The following is a 14,129-nucleotide window of genomic DNA, read 5'->3' on the forward strand; positions in this document are numbered from 1 at the left end:
AAAAAAAAAAAAAAAAAAAAAGAATTTATTCTGGATGAAGTAGGAGTGCCATTGGAAACTTTTGAATGGAAGATCTGGTTTGACCTTTTCAAAGGATTATCTCTGACTTCTGTGAGGAGATAAGTGTGTAGGCAGTTAAGAGGCTATTGCAGCGCTCTAAGGTGAGAGACAATAGCTGGAATAGCATATAGCATTAGACATGCTGGTTAAGTCTGGAAATAGTTGAAAGATAGAACTCACGGTGTTTGCTGATGTACTGAATGTGAGGTGTGAAAGAAAGATGGGAGTTAAGAATGACTTCAAAGCTTTTGGCGTAGGCATCTGGGTGAATTGAGGCATGAGTTACTAAAATGGGAGGTTAGAGAAGGAATACGTAGGGTGAGAAAAATCAAGAGTTTGCTTTGGACATGTTATGTCTGAGAAATATTTTGGACGTCTAAATATCAAGTGGGTAGCTGGATATCTGAGTTTAGGAAAGAGGTCAGGACAGGTAAAATCGTGAGTGACCTCAGTATACGCGATATTTAAAGCAGTGCTGTTGGATGAAGTCATGGAGGGGAGTTATTTTAACCTGGGTTGCACGTTAGAGTCTTCAAAAAATAGTGATGCCTACATTTTACGTCTGAATTTCTTTCTGGGATGGAGCATAATTGCCCCAAGGAGTGAATGTTACCAGAAGAGCTCTGAAGATTGAGTTTTCATGGACATTTCAACACTTTAGAGGTCAGGAGATGAGAAGGATATGACAAAGGATTCTGAAAAATAGCAGTGAGCTAGTCAGTCAACTCTGATGGTAACTTGTAAGCCAAATCAAGTGCTTCACAAATGAGAGTGTAATTAATCATGTGGAGTGATGCTGCTAAGGCAAGTGTCATGAGGATTGAGGAGTCTCTCCAGATTTGGCAAGAGAGAGATCACCATGATGGGAACGTTTTGGTGGACTGTTGAGACAAAGCCTGACTGTGTCTGTTGAGAAAATGAGTAGTGGTAAAGACACTGAGTTCTGGTGCAAAGGGAAGCAGGTAATTGGATTGTAGCAGGAGGAAGATTGAGGGGTCAAGGGAGGTTTATGTTTTAAGATGAGAAGTAATTCAACATGCTTGTATGCTAAAGGCAATGATTCAATAGGAAGAGAAAAAAAATTGATACTGGGGAGAAGGGACAGTAGTCTATGAGTCGATGAGAGGGGCGGAATCCAGCTCACAAAGGCAGGGAGGAAGGTTGGCACGAACGGTTCAGGCGTTGTAAAAGGAGAGAAGGGAGAGTTTACAGGTACAGATGCAGGGAGGTTTGTGGATTTGGTAGCAGATGTCTGTGAAAATGTTTCCCGCTATTACTATGTAGTGAAATAAGCAAGACTATCAATTGAGATGGAGGAAAGTGAGAGGATATTAGAGGTTTGGGAAAGAGGAGACAGAAGTAGTCATTCAGATTAGTGGAAAGTAAGTTCATTAGCTGTTCAGCTGCTTGGATGTTAGCACAAAGGAGGTTTTTATTTAGCCAGAGCGAGTTTTGCCAGGTAAATATAGTGGAAAGGAAGATCGGCAAGGAACTTAAAAGTATATGCAAGAGAATAGTTATAATTGCTGGGAGAAAATTCCCCATGGTTGTCCCGTGTTTTTGCGTGTCTTGTGAGCAAAGGTTACTGGCAGCTTTTGTGTAGCAAACTACCTTGAAAAATAAAGGTGGTGTCTTCCTTCAGAGCAGAGGGCAGGTTTGTTTACTCTCCAGTGTAGAAAAAAGATATTCTTCAGGGCAAGGATTGGACAGGTTTATTTGCAGCCCGTTATAAAAGATTTGGATTTCCTGAGCTCTGAATTCCCCAGCTATGACACAAACCCATTATATGCAGAGCATCAGCCTGAATCTGTGTCACCCCCTGGGACTCAGGGGACAAAAGGAGCTCATGTGAGCATGAAGCTCATCCTGTTTCCTGTGTCATGAGTACTAAAGTCCCTTGTCACTCACCCATGAGTCTCATGTCTTGAAATTTGTTAGCTTAAGAATAGTGTAAAATCTCAGGCCCTTTGTAGTTCATGACACTGTTGAACAAAATACTCTGAACTGGGTAAGGAAGGAAGTGAGGACTTGAAAGAGATGAGAGATTCTGAAAAGTTGATGGCCAGTGGAATGTAGGTTCTAGAGTGGAGCCATTACAGTAACCTTATGCATGTGTTACTATTAACTCCCATTTTATAGATGAAGAGAATGAGGCACCCATAGTTTAAGCAATTTGCCTAGGCGCACACAGCTAGCATTGGAACCCAGGCTGTCTGGTTCCAAAGTTGATTCTCTGCAATGCCGCTTCTTTTAATTGTAAAAATCCCCACGTCACTAAACAGGGCCAAATATCTTTTCTTTGCCTCTCCAGATATGCTCTCCACTCTTTTTCAGCCTGGTAGAAGTTGACCTGTACATACCATACCGATGGGTTTCCATGCCCTCTGACTTCTAGGAGATTGGAAGGAAGGAGTCAAGTGTGGCCAGGGGGTTTATTTCCTGGTTTTCTCCTTGCGGGACAACCTCTGAAGGCAGCCTTCCCTTGAGACTTCTCCTTCCCTTTCCAGAATGCTTTTCTACTCTTTCCATTTCACATCTAGGGATTGTAACAGCCAGTCTTTGTGGTTCTAAACCATTCATTATGGTATTTTTTTTACATCGCACCCTGCCTTTGTAAATGACCCATTTATTAAATCCTTTTCAAACTTCCTATTTGAATGTGCCATGTGTTTCCTATTGGGATCCTAACTGATCTATTCCAATTCTAAATATGGTATTGAGGAAATGAGTAATTAATAAGTAACTAATTTTCTGTTGAAAATTTGGTAGTTTCAGTCTTTGCTTTCAACAAAATTGAAAAGAACCTAATTGAGATGCCAGCAGAGAAAGCAATGACAATAATTTTTGATGATAGATTACATGAATTTAAGCATATAACTTTCCTGAATTTAAGAATTAAACTTCTATTTCTGTCTACTTCTATGTGTAAAAGAATACAAGCGTACTTCAAAAAGTTCATGAAAAAATGGAATTAAAAGTAAAAAAAATAAACTGTTTCTCAACATAAGCTCCATCAAGTTTAAGACACTTTAGTAACTATTGATACCAGCCATTTAGTCCATGCCTAAAGAACTGAGAGTTCTGGGAATTTAATCATGTCAGTGCTGTCTTTTTCACATTATTAACTGAAGAAAAATGGGCAGCCTTTAAAGATTTTTTAAGGTTAGGAAACAAGAAGTCAAAAAGAACCGAATCAGGCCTGTGTAAGGTGGATGCCTAATGACTTCCCATTGAAACTCTCACAAAATTGTCCTTGTTTGATAAGAGCAGTGAGCCCGGAGCATTGTTGCAGTGGAGAAAGACTCTGGTGAAGCTTTCCTTGGTATTTTTCTGCTAGAGCTTTGGCTATCTTTCTCAAAACACTCTTGTAATAACCAGATGCTACCATTCTTTGGTCCTCCAGAAAGTCAACAAACAAAATGCCTTGAGCATCCCAGAAACCTGTTGCCATGACCTATGATCTTGACTAGTCCACTTCCGCTTTAATGGACCACTTTTACCTCCTGATAGCCATTACTTTGTGCTTTGTCTTCAGGATCATACTGCTAAAACTATGCTTCATTTCCTGCTACACTTCTTCAAAGAAATGCTTCAGGATATTGATTCCACTTGCTTAAAATTTCCATTGAGATCTTTGCTCTTGTCTACAGCTGATCTGAATGCAACAGTTTTGGCACCCGTTGAGTGAAAAGTTTGCTCAGCTTTTTCAGTTATAATTTTGTAGGCTGAACCAATTGAGCTGTCTGTGGTATTGAGAATAGTTTGTGCTGTTGATCATTGATCCTCTTCAGTTAGGGCATGAACAAGATGAATTTTTTCCTCGTAATTTATGTGGTTGGTCTGCCACTGTGGGCTTCATCTTCAACATTGTCTCATTTCCTCTTAAAATTAATTATCCATTTGTAAACTGCTGATTTTGGGGGGACTTTGTCCCTCTGAGCTTCTAAGCATTCGTGATTTCACATTCTTCTACTGAAGCTTCACCATAAATTTGATGTTTTCTCCTACTTTGATTTTAGCAGAATTCATATTGCCCTGATAGATGCTCTTTTCAAACTGATGTCTTATGTTTTTTAGTACTTTAGACTAGTTCCTGTTCAGACATGTTATAATAAGTTAGTATGAGTTGATTTTGGTGAAAAATAAGATAAAATTCACGCATAGTTTTTTCATATTATGCATTTTCCATGAACTTTTTGAAGAGCTCTTATATATCTATGTGCTTACATTTATAAAATAACAAAAATAGGTAAGAGAATTGCTGTTGAACCAGTGTTATTTTGCAATAAGTGATATTCATCCACTGTTACCTGAATTAATTAGGAAAAGCATAGCCATCTCTATCTTAAGAGATATAGTTAAAATTATAAAGCTTTTGGCAGTAATGGGAAACTGTCAGGGGAGGGGAGGTGGGATTGGCAGTTGAGTGAAACTGCTAGGGGAGGGAGGGACATACCTCATCAACAAGGGTACCTGCATAATTAGTGTTTGTATACCTAACCCTGAATTGTACCCCGCATCTTTATAATTAAAAAAAAGACAAAAAAGGAGGTATAGTTAAAATACAAAATTTTAATTTATGCTGAATTTTTATCAAAAAGTTAATATATATGTTTAGATCAATTGTACATAACTAATAGTTATATTAATTTAGTTTTATCACACAGGACCTTCTTATGGTGACAGAAAATCGAAGTGTTTTCAATTTTAATTTATATACATATTTTTATTGCAGAAAATTATGATAAGGTAATAAACTCTATGTTGCAATGCAATTAAGTAGCAGAAGTTGGGCAGAAGTATGAGATCCTGGAGAAAACAAACGAGATACCAATTTCTGTTTGTTAAGAAAGAGCTTGTTCATGTATTTTAAAAAATGGATGGTGGTAAGGGCCAAATTTTCATGGCACCGAACTTCTATTGTTTATGTATAAAGGATGGATGTGTGAGTTTTTAAAAATTACCCAAATGTACGACATACCCAAAATGATATGCTTTATAACTGTTTAGCATAGGGTGAAAATTTTTATGTCAACCTAAAGACATGTGAGGGCATGTGTGTGAGGTTCCTGTTATTGGCATAACACATTATCACAACCTTTGGTTGAAAACAATACACGTGTATTATCTTATTGTACTGGAGATCAGAAGTCTGAAACAGGTCAGCAGGGCAGCCTTCCTTCTGGATGCTGCACAGGGTGTAGCTGTTTCTTTTCCCTTTTCCGCCTCTTAGCAGTCATCCACATTCCTTAGCTTATAGCCCCCTACTCCATCTTTAAAGCCAGCAGCATTACATCTTCAAATCTCTCTCTGACTCTGACCTCCACTTTTGCTTTGCTTTTCTACTTTAAAGGACTCCTGTGATTATGTTGAACTGTCCCGAATAATCCAGGATAATCTCTTTATTTTAAATACATCTTATTTGCACTCTTAATTCCCTCTTGCTGTAGTCACAGCAAGGTTCAAGGGATTAGGATGAGGCCATCTTTAGGGGGCCTTTTTGCTGCCTATCACAGCATACCTGGTTAAAAAAATTATAGGCTACATTAGACAGTGTCCTACTTGTCCTGTTTGGCCCTTGACATTACTGATCACTTCTTTTTTCTGGACTCCTGTGACGTTCATGGGATCACTCCTGCTTTTCCTCCTTCCATTTAGATAGTATTTTCCATGTAATCTTCTTGGGCTGCTCCTTCTGTGTGTGTGCACCCTATGGTTCTTCCCTTCGCCATTGTTTTCCTGAGCAGTCCCATGTGTAGCCAGAGCTTTATTTTACCATCTATATGCTGATGACTCTAAAATGCTCTCTTTAACCCAGACCTTACTGGCAAACTTAAAGCCTATGTATGTAGCTTTCTGTGGGTATTCTAAAAAACCCCACAAATTCAGCATATTAATGCTACGCATCTTCTTAGTCCTAAAGCTTCCTTCTGAAAATTCTCTTTGTAATTCGCATGGTCATCTACCAAGTAGTACCTAAAATAGAAACCTGGGAGTCACCATAGCATACTTTTATTTGGGCTCTTATTCTTGATATTCCACCTTTTTTTATTGGCTGTTTTTTAATCCCAGCCCCATTGCTGCTGTCTAGACCCCTTATTTTTTGGATTTTACTTTCTTAGCCTGCTAGTGGATGTCCACGCTTCACTCTTAGGCCCTTCCTCTCTTCTTCCCTTTTTCTCACCCTCTCTACCCCCTCACCTCCCCTCTTTCCCTCCCTCCTTCTCTATTTCGTAAATAAATCATTTGGAGGAGGGTTATAGAAATAACTCAGAAGTAGCATCAATGTATTGTAAAGCATTAAGGAGTGTACCAAAAATGATATGCTTTACAACTGTAATTTCCCTGTTCAAGAATATGGTTAATATTTAATTTATTTATATGACTTTTTGTGGACATTTCAATATAATTGGGTCATCTATCTCTGTATATATAATTTTTTACTCTTTTTTTCTCACTTATGATTTTAAATAGCTATAATAATAGTACCATCTGATCGGATTGTTGTGAGGTTTAAATTAGTTAATGCATGGAAGTGGCTTGTCTTTGGTGTCAGCAGCAGTATTGTTCACTGCTTCTTATGGTAAGAATTAACTCTTTAGTTAGATAAATAGACCCTTCATGGTCTGATTCTCATCTTTTTGTACTGTCTCATTTTTCAATGTTCTCAATCACAAACCCACAGTTTAGCCAAACTAAACAACTTATTCTCCAGATGTGAGATGTTCTCTTATGTCTCCAAACATATGAGAACAAACTCTTCTGTCACTAAACTTTAAAGGGAACTTATTACATGGATTATCATATTGGAAATATTGGATGACATTGCAGTTTCTATCTTTAAAAGCAGTTTCATAGAAAATGCAGAAGTTTTCTTGTCAGCATTGCTTACATTCATCTTAAGTAAAGACCGAGGGCATAATATTGTAATATTGTGATTCTCTGACTGAAGTAGCCCATGTATGTAGCTTTCTTGTTATTTGAGTTGACATTGAGGTTTGAGAATACAGATTTGTGATGGAGTAGTATATTCCCTAAGGGTCTCATAAACCCTTCTCAAAAATGTTCATGGACAGAATTCAGGAGGGCAGGAAAATGACCGGTCTGTGGATTTGGATGGAAACAATTATATCTTGTTTCACTAACCACTAGGTGAACTTTAACATTTTCTTCAGTTATGACTGGTGATGACAGACCATGGTCATATCAGCAGCATAGTGACTTTGTTACTAATAGAAGGCACAGATTGTTTTATATTGCAATACAGTTGTTGCTCAGCAGTTGATGCTCATCTTAAGTAATCGGCAGTCGTGAGGCTCATCTCGTACGTGGCGAGGAGTCACAGCCTCCCCGTGTACAGATGGATGCTGACGCGGTGCAGCGGGCCGGATTAAAGGACGGCCCTGCACCTGGTAGTTGTTCATTCGTCAAAGTGAGGCTCTGTGCTCTTCATGTCTACGTTGCTTCCCAGTATTCCCCAAGTGCAGAATTCTCCGTTAATGTCTTTGAAAGATCAACCTTTAAGCACCTGGCAACACTTTAGAACTCCTTCAAAAGAGTTACTGAATTTACTTCTGTCTTTGTAGCATTAAGCTTGAACCGTGGACTCACAGTATTTTTCTTTCCAGTGCAAATTGTATTGAATGTGTTGACCAAGCCAAAGATGAGTTCATTGACTTTAGGACAATAAACTCACCACACTAGATTTTGATTTTTAAAAGCCTTGGAAAATTCTGGTGTTTGTTGAGAGAAGCCTATCACTACCTTGTAAAATGACCTGTGAATGCTTTCATTACATTTGTAGTAGCAGTATATTTTGTATTTGTGAAGCAGGGTTTCTATAACTTATAAATATTTTTAAAAATTTGATGTCCAACCTGACATGTGTGATACCTTGTTGAAGACCACCCCATAGTTCAACTTGCACTATGCTATGGCCTTTAAAACAATAACTTTATCTATATATATATATATTTTTTTTTTCTTTTGAGTTGAAGTCTCACTCTGTCGCCCAGACTGGAGTGCAGTGGCTGCTCCTGGCCACCGCAGCCTCGACCTGCTGGGCTCCGGCGATCCTTCCGCCTCAGCCTTCCAAGTAGCCGGAATTACAGGCATGTGCTACCACGCCCGGCTGATTTTTTGATTTTATTGTATAGATGAATCTCGCTGCCCAGGCGGGTCTCGAACCCGCGGGCTCAGGCAATCCACCCACCTCAGCCTCCCAAGGCGTGGGATTACAGGCTGAGCCACCGAGCCTGGCCAACTTTATCCATATTTTAAATGTACTGTCTTACATTTAATGGATTGATAATCAAACTTAAAATATTGTGATAGCCATATTTCAGTAAAATGTACTTTTCTTGTAGTCATTTAATTTTGCCTTTCAGAGTGGTCACTGTCTACTGAAACATATTTCTCTGACATAATAAAAAAAGCCACTATTTATTAACATTTGATTATAACTGAGTTTTGCTTTTAAAGGCTCTTTGCGAAAATGTTATGACTTTTATATTCCTGCAAATTTCCTAAAACAATGAGCTCTTATGATGTTTATTTAAAAATAATAACTTTTGTCCTATCATAAAAGTTAATGTTAATCTCTTGGCATTACAGAATGCATTCTTGTGTTGAGTATTGTTGCAGATGCTATGGAACTAAAAAGAAATATAATTAATCTAACAAACGTACAAAATACCCATATATGCTGGACTGGCCTGGCACTGCTAAGATAAGAATTTTATTAAGATGAAAAATACAGCTAAAGAAGTGTAGGGTAGTTGGAGAATCAGGGAATACATATGTTATAATGAGTAGCATATAAAATTAAACTTATATTACCTTATATTCTTAGAAGTTGATGCATCAATAACTTATAGAAATAAATTTTACATTTATTATGAGAATATATACTTTTAGCCAATTAATTTCAATTTTATGTATATCTCCTAAGCAGTATGTTTTTCAAATTCTGGCAGCTACATACATTTTAAAATTTATCTTTCCTTTAAACACTGAAGAATAAAAAAAATAGAATCTCTGTGAGACAATTGCTTTTTGTGCTTAGAATGTACAGACAATATTTAAATTAGTTCTGACAGAAGAGGCTCTAAAAATGTAGAATGCTATATACTATTGAATTTAAATAATCTCTCCGTGCTTGTCATTTTACACGGATAGTATCATAAGACAAGTAATGACAGATTAAGACCTGCCTAGCAGAGGGAAAAACTAAATTACACGACTTTTATTAAGGCATAAATAAACCTATTAACCATTATCTCGAATACCAATTAGTAGAAAGAGCACTGACAATTTTATTTATCAACATTAAACATAATTATTAATTACAGACCTGATGAATCTAGCAGTAAGCAGGCCATGTTGGATATGCTGGGACCTTAAGTCCATTATGTGAGAGGGATGATTACCAAAATCCTGTGGGGAGATAAGTAATTGTAGTTGTAAAATTTTAATTGCCTTGGAATAAGGCAAATTATATTTTCTTGTCTGAGAATATAAATAGTATGGCATTAAGGTAACAGGCTTTGGTAGTTGTAAGTAGAAAATGGACTTATGTTAGATTTTAAAACAAAGAAGAATGATGAATTTTTAGTGTCATAGTGTTCTGTGTGGATTGCGTACTGTGAATACATGCAGATTTTCTTTAGATATACTGTTTAGTAGGTGAACTCTTTTCTATGTTCTTTTTTCATAATGAAAATAAGTATGGGAAATTTTTTTTTTTTAGATTGAAAAATCTAGTTTATTTAGAAAGTAAATTGGAGGGAGAGGAGATTCACCTCCCCAAGGTAGGAGAGGGGGCCAAAGTTAGGAAACATAGTGGCCATAGCTCAAAGAGCTGTGTGGACACACCAGAGTTTAACAAAGCAATGGCCGGGAAATGTTTTTAATGTGTTTGAGTGTATTATTGCAGGTGGAATGAAAATTACAAAGTGAAAAAGAGATTTTTATCATGTTGTGAAAAGAACAAGAGACATTTTATTGTGCCTTTTTTTCTTTTTCTTTGAAGACCCAAATTCCAGAATTTGTGGACATTTACTCATAGGTGCCGCCAAGAATTCTTTTGCAAAACTCATGGATAAAATTAGTCTGGCAATGGAGTGTGTACCTCTGCACAGCAGTAGGAGTATTACATATGTAGAAAAAGATTCCCTGGTTCAGAGGCTGGCCCGTGGACTTCATAAAGTAAACACACTGGCCCTGAAATACGGTTTACGTGGCCATGTACCAATTATGGTATGTATACAGTTTTATTTAATCGTGATCCTAGGACTTGTAGACTTAAATTTGAATCAGCTTGATTTGTAGTTTACGTTTATTGTACATGAATGTATCTGGATTTTCTTTAGAGTTCATGTAAACTTTTAATACATAAATTTACTTCTGAATTAGTGTCCAAAATATTAAAATACAAATGCCATGGCATTACTTCTAAATTTGGTGTTCTCTATAAGTGCACTTGTAACAGAATTATATGAGACGTAAACATCTCTCAATTCTATTTTCACGCTATGCAGATTACTTCTTTGGGTATTCATTTTATATAAGCCAAATGATTGGTCACATAAAAAAATGAAGCTTCCATCTCTAAGTTTTAGTAACAGCTGGTATTGTTTTTTTGTGTAATCTAAGCTACATTTGATTTAGTAAAATGGTCATTGCTTGTGATCTATTAGTAAATCTAAAGTTGCTGCTTGTAAAGTTGCTCTTGTCTAATAACAGAAAAGCACGGCATCATTACAGAAGCAAATATTTGGATTTACACAAAGGCTGCATGCAGCAGAAGTGGAACGCCGCTCACTACGCTTAGAGGTCACAGAATTCAAACGAAATGTGAATGAAATGAAAAAGGAGCTTGACAAAACCCAGGGTCTCCAAATGCAATTAAATGAATTTAAGCAGTCTGTAAGTACATATGGTGTAGAATACGATCGCTTTGAGGATATCTGTCTTTTTTTCCACCTCTATATCTTTTTTCTTTAACTTTTATTACGTTTGGTTTTTCAAATCATTCCAAGTCCCATGAATAGGATTTCTTTTTCTTTCGAACACTTCCCTTCTAAAATGCCTCCAGTTGCCTGATGTTGGGAGGGGTTCCTCTCTTCTCCTTTTATATTGAGCATTTTGAGTAAATTACATTATTTATTATGAAATGAAGTTGCTTTTCTAAAGAAATATTCAATTTGTCTAACTTCCATCGAGGATTTATGCATATTATTAAAAAAAAGCAGAAGATAGCTGAAAAAGAAAGGCTATATACCAAATGCCATTAGGTCAAAGCAAAGTGTTCACATGTATGAAGCACAATAAAATGCAGACATCCATATACTCTGCAGTTGGGTTAATTTTTACTTAGCTAGTTTGAGCGTGTTAAGAGATTGCTCTGAAACTTCAAAATTATATACCATTTATAACAGCCTACATAAATTTGTTTTTTAAATCTAGCAACAAGCTACTTTTAGTACCCCCTTCTTTGGGAAGCCCATGTTTTGCAAGCTTACCTTCCTTTTTTTTTTTTTTTACTTTAAAAAAATTTTTATTGTAAAGATGTGGGGTACAATTCAGGGTTAGGTATACAAACATTGATCATGCAGGTACCCCTGTTAATGAAGTATGTCCCTCCCTCCCCTGGCAGTTTCCCTCAAGTGCCAATTCACCCCCCAACAGTTTCCCATTACTGCCAATTACTTTCTTATAGCATTATAATTGTTCAAGATCATCTTATGAGCGACAACATATGGAACTCTGTTCTTTGTTTCTGTGATAAATCACTGAGCATGATAGACTCCAGATCCATCCAGGTTACTGCAAAGTCCATATATTTGTCGTTCTTTATCATCCACTTGTTTTCTTTCTTTTTTTTTATAATCGATATTTTTTATTTTGATATTGTGGGGTACAGTCAAGGGTTAGGTATACAAATATGTTTCATTCAGGCCCTCTTGTTGATAATTGGTGTCTCCCCGTCTCCAGACAGATGTTTACTACCATTCTCACTCATATAGTGGACCTTGATCATCCAATGCACTATAAGAAAATGACTGACAGTGTTGGGAAACTATGGGGGGGAGATGGGACTAATGGTAGCTTACCTTCCTTTTAAATGTGTATTTTGGTTAATTTGGAACTTGCAGTTTTAACATTTGTAGTAACAGAGGTAGCAGTAGGTAGTAGTTTAGTTATTAATTCTATAATAATATAAGTTGCTAATGTTATTTATTATTTCAAATAGATATACTTTCAAAGGGCAAAGATTTCCTGTGAATTAGAAAGATCAAGTAATCATGAATTACCCTTAACCGTAGTTTTCTTTTCAGCAAATATCTAAAGATACCACAGTTCTTCCCTTGCTGTTTTAGTTTCTTGTTTGGAGGAGAAAATTTATGAGCTGCTTCAACATTTTTTTCTGATCATGAAAGTAATACATGACACAAATACAAATACAAAAAATATGTAGAAGAGAGTTTACATCACTCTATTCTTACCACCCAGAACCAATTACTGCTGAAAAGTGGATGCATTTGTTCTTTGCATTCTTCTGTGTGCGTGTTTATGAATGGATACCTTTATGCTCCGTTGTAGTTTGGAATAATTTTATGTGTACAATTTGTATCCTCGTTTATATATGTATTTGCTTAAAGTACTGTAAGCATTTTCCTGTGCCATTAATTATTAATTTCATTTTTAGATAAATAAATACTGTTCTGTCATATGGCTATATCAAAATTTATTTGACTGTTTCCCTATTCTTAGACATATAATTTTTTCCCACTTTTTACCATTTTAATTAAATAATAAAGAACTGTTTATAGTTTTAAAAGCAAGTTCCTTTGGAGTGTGTCTCTGCCTCCTTGATTTGCTTCCAATCATGTATACAAACTATATTTGGGATCTTGAAATGGTCTGCCAGAATATATAGAGACAGTCGTTGATGCAATTTGGGAGTTAGAGTATAATCAACTATATTTAGGTTTAGATGACAATGGCTTTCGTAAAGATTGGAGAATTAAAAAAAAAAATTATTTATTTATTATAAAGATGTGGGGTACAATTCAGGGTTAGGTGTACAAACAATGAGCATGCAGGTACTCTTGTGGGTGAGGTGTGCCCCTCCCTCCCCTGACAGTTTCCCTCAACTGCCAGTCCCACACCCCTCCCCTGACAGTTTTCCACTATGGCCAGTCGCTTTCTTATAGCATTATAATTGTTCAAGGTCACCTTATGAGTGATGGAGAATTCTTTATATATGTTGCTCCCTGGAATATGTGTGAAGAATTCTAGACATTTTATGACATTTGAGTTCCTAGTCAATAGTTAACTATTAGGAAAGCAAGTTAGCATATTACCTTTGATTAATTTGGAAGTAGCAGGACTAAATTTTTAAAATCTAGAGAGAAGGTTAGAGTTTGAGGAAAAGTTGGAAGTTTCCAGAATCTTCTTGTAAGGGCTTTGTTTGAGTAATTGACTTGCAGCAGAAGCTAAGAATATGTTCTAGGGAATGCTTAGTGTGAATTACTTCCTCTGAGGGTAGCAATGAAAAGAGGAAAATAACTAAGTGATTGAAGGACAGTTATAAAGTGATGATTTCTAACATTTAATGACCATATTGGCCATGTAGTGGACGCCGAACCTATGTACTTAACAGGCATTGACTCACTTAGTCCTTACAGTTATCTCCTTTGAACTAATAGTATTATGATTCATTTTTATTCTGTATATTATATTTATTCTTATATAGTATGAGTCCTGTTTTACAGATGAGGCATGTGGGGCACAGAGCGGCTAAGTGACTTGCCTAAAGTCACACAGTTATTGATGGAAATGACAGAATTTAAACTTTTGTAGTCTGGCTCTAAAACTCACACTTTTAACCACTTCACTGTAGTGGTTAATGTTTATATCTAGCTGCATAAATAAAGTATTGCTTTTAATAAAAACATAATAGATGGAAAAAAGATGTTATTTTCCTCTCAAAAGTACTGGGAAGTGTGCCGGCATCCATTGTGTGTGTGTGTGTGTGTGTGTGTGTGTGTGTGTGTGTGTGTATG

At 36.5% G+C, this 14,129-nt stretch overlaps 1 protein-coding gene across 1 annotated transcript in view; it reads left to right on the forward strand.

Moving 5' to 3' along the window:
* CCDC171 (coiled-coil domain containing 171) overlaps positions 1 to 14,129 on the forward strand; it is a 281,370-nt gene that overhangs the window by 142,152 nt on the left and 125,089 nt on the right. The window contains exons 17-18 of the mRNA XM_021715020.1: positions 10,091 to 10,317; positions 10,804 to 10,986. Of these exons, the coding sequence (XP_021570695.1) occupies positions 10,091 to 10,317; positions 10,804 to 10,986 (410 nt within the window). The remainder of the gene's footprint in view (positions 1 to 10,090; positions 10,318 to 10,803; positions 10,987 to 14,129) is intronic.

This window comes from Carlito syrichta, unplaced genomic scaffold (genome assembly GCF_000164805.1).
Source record: "Carlito syrichta isolate Samal-C Ts95f unplaced genomic scaffold, Tarsius_syrichta-2.0.1 Scaffold306565, whole genome shotgun sequence".
Lineage (NCBI taxonomy): Eukaryota > Metazoa > Chordata > Mammalia > Primates > Tarsiidae > Carlito > Carlito syrichta.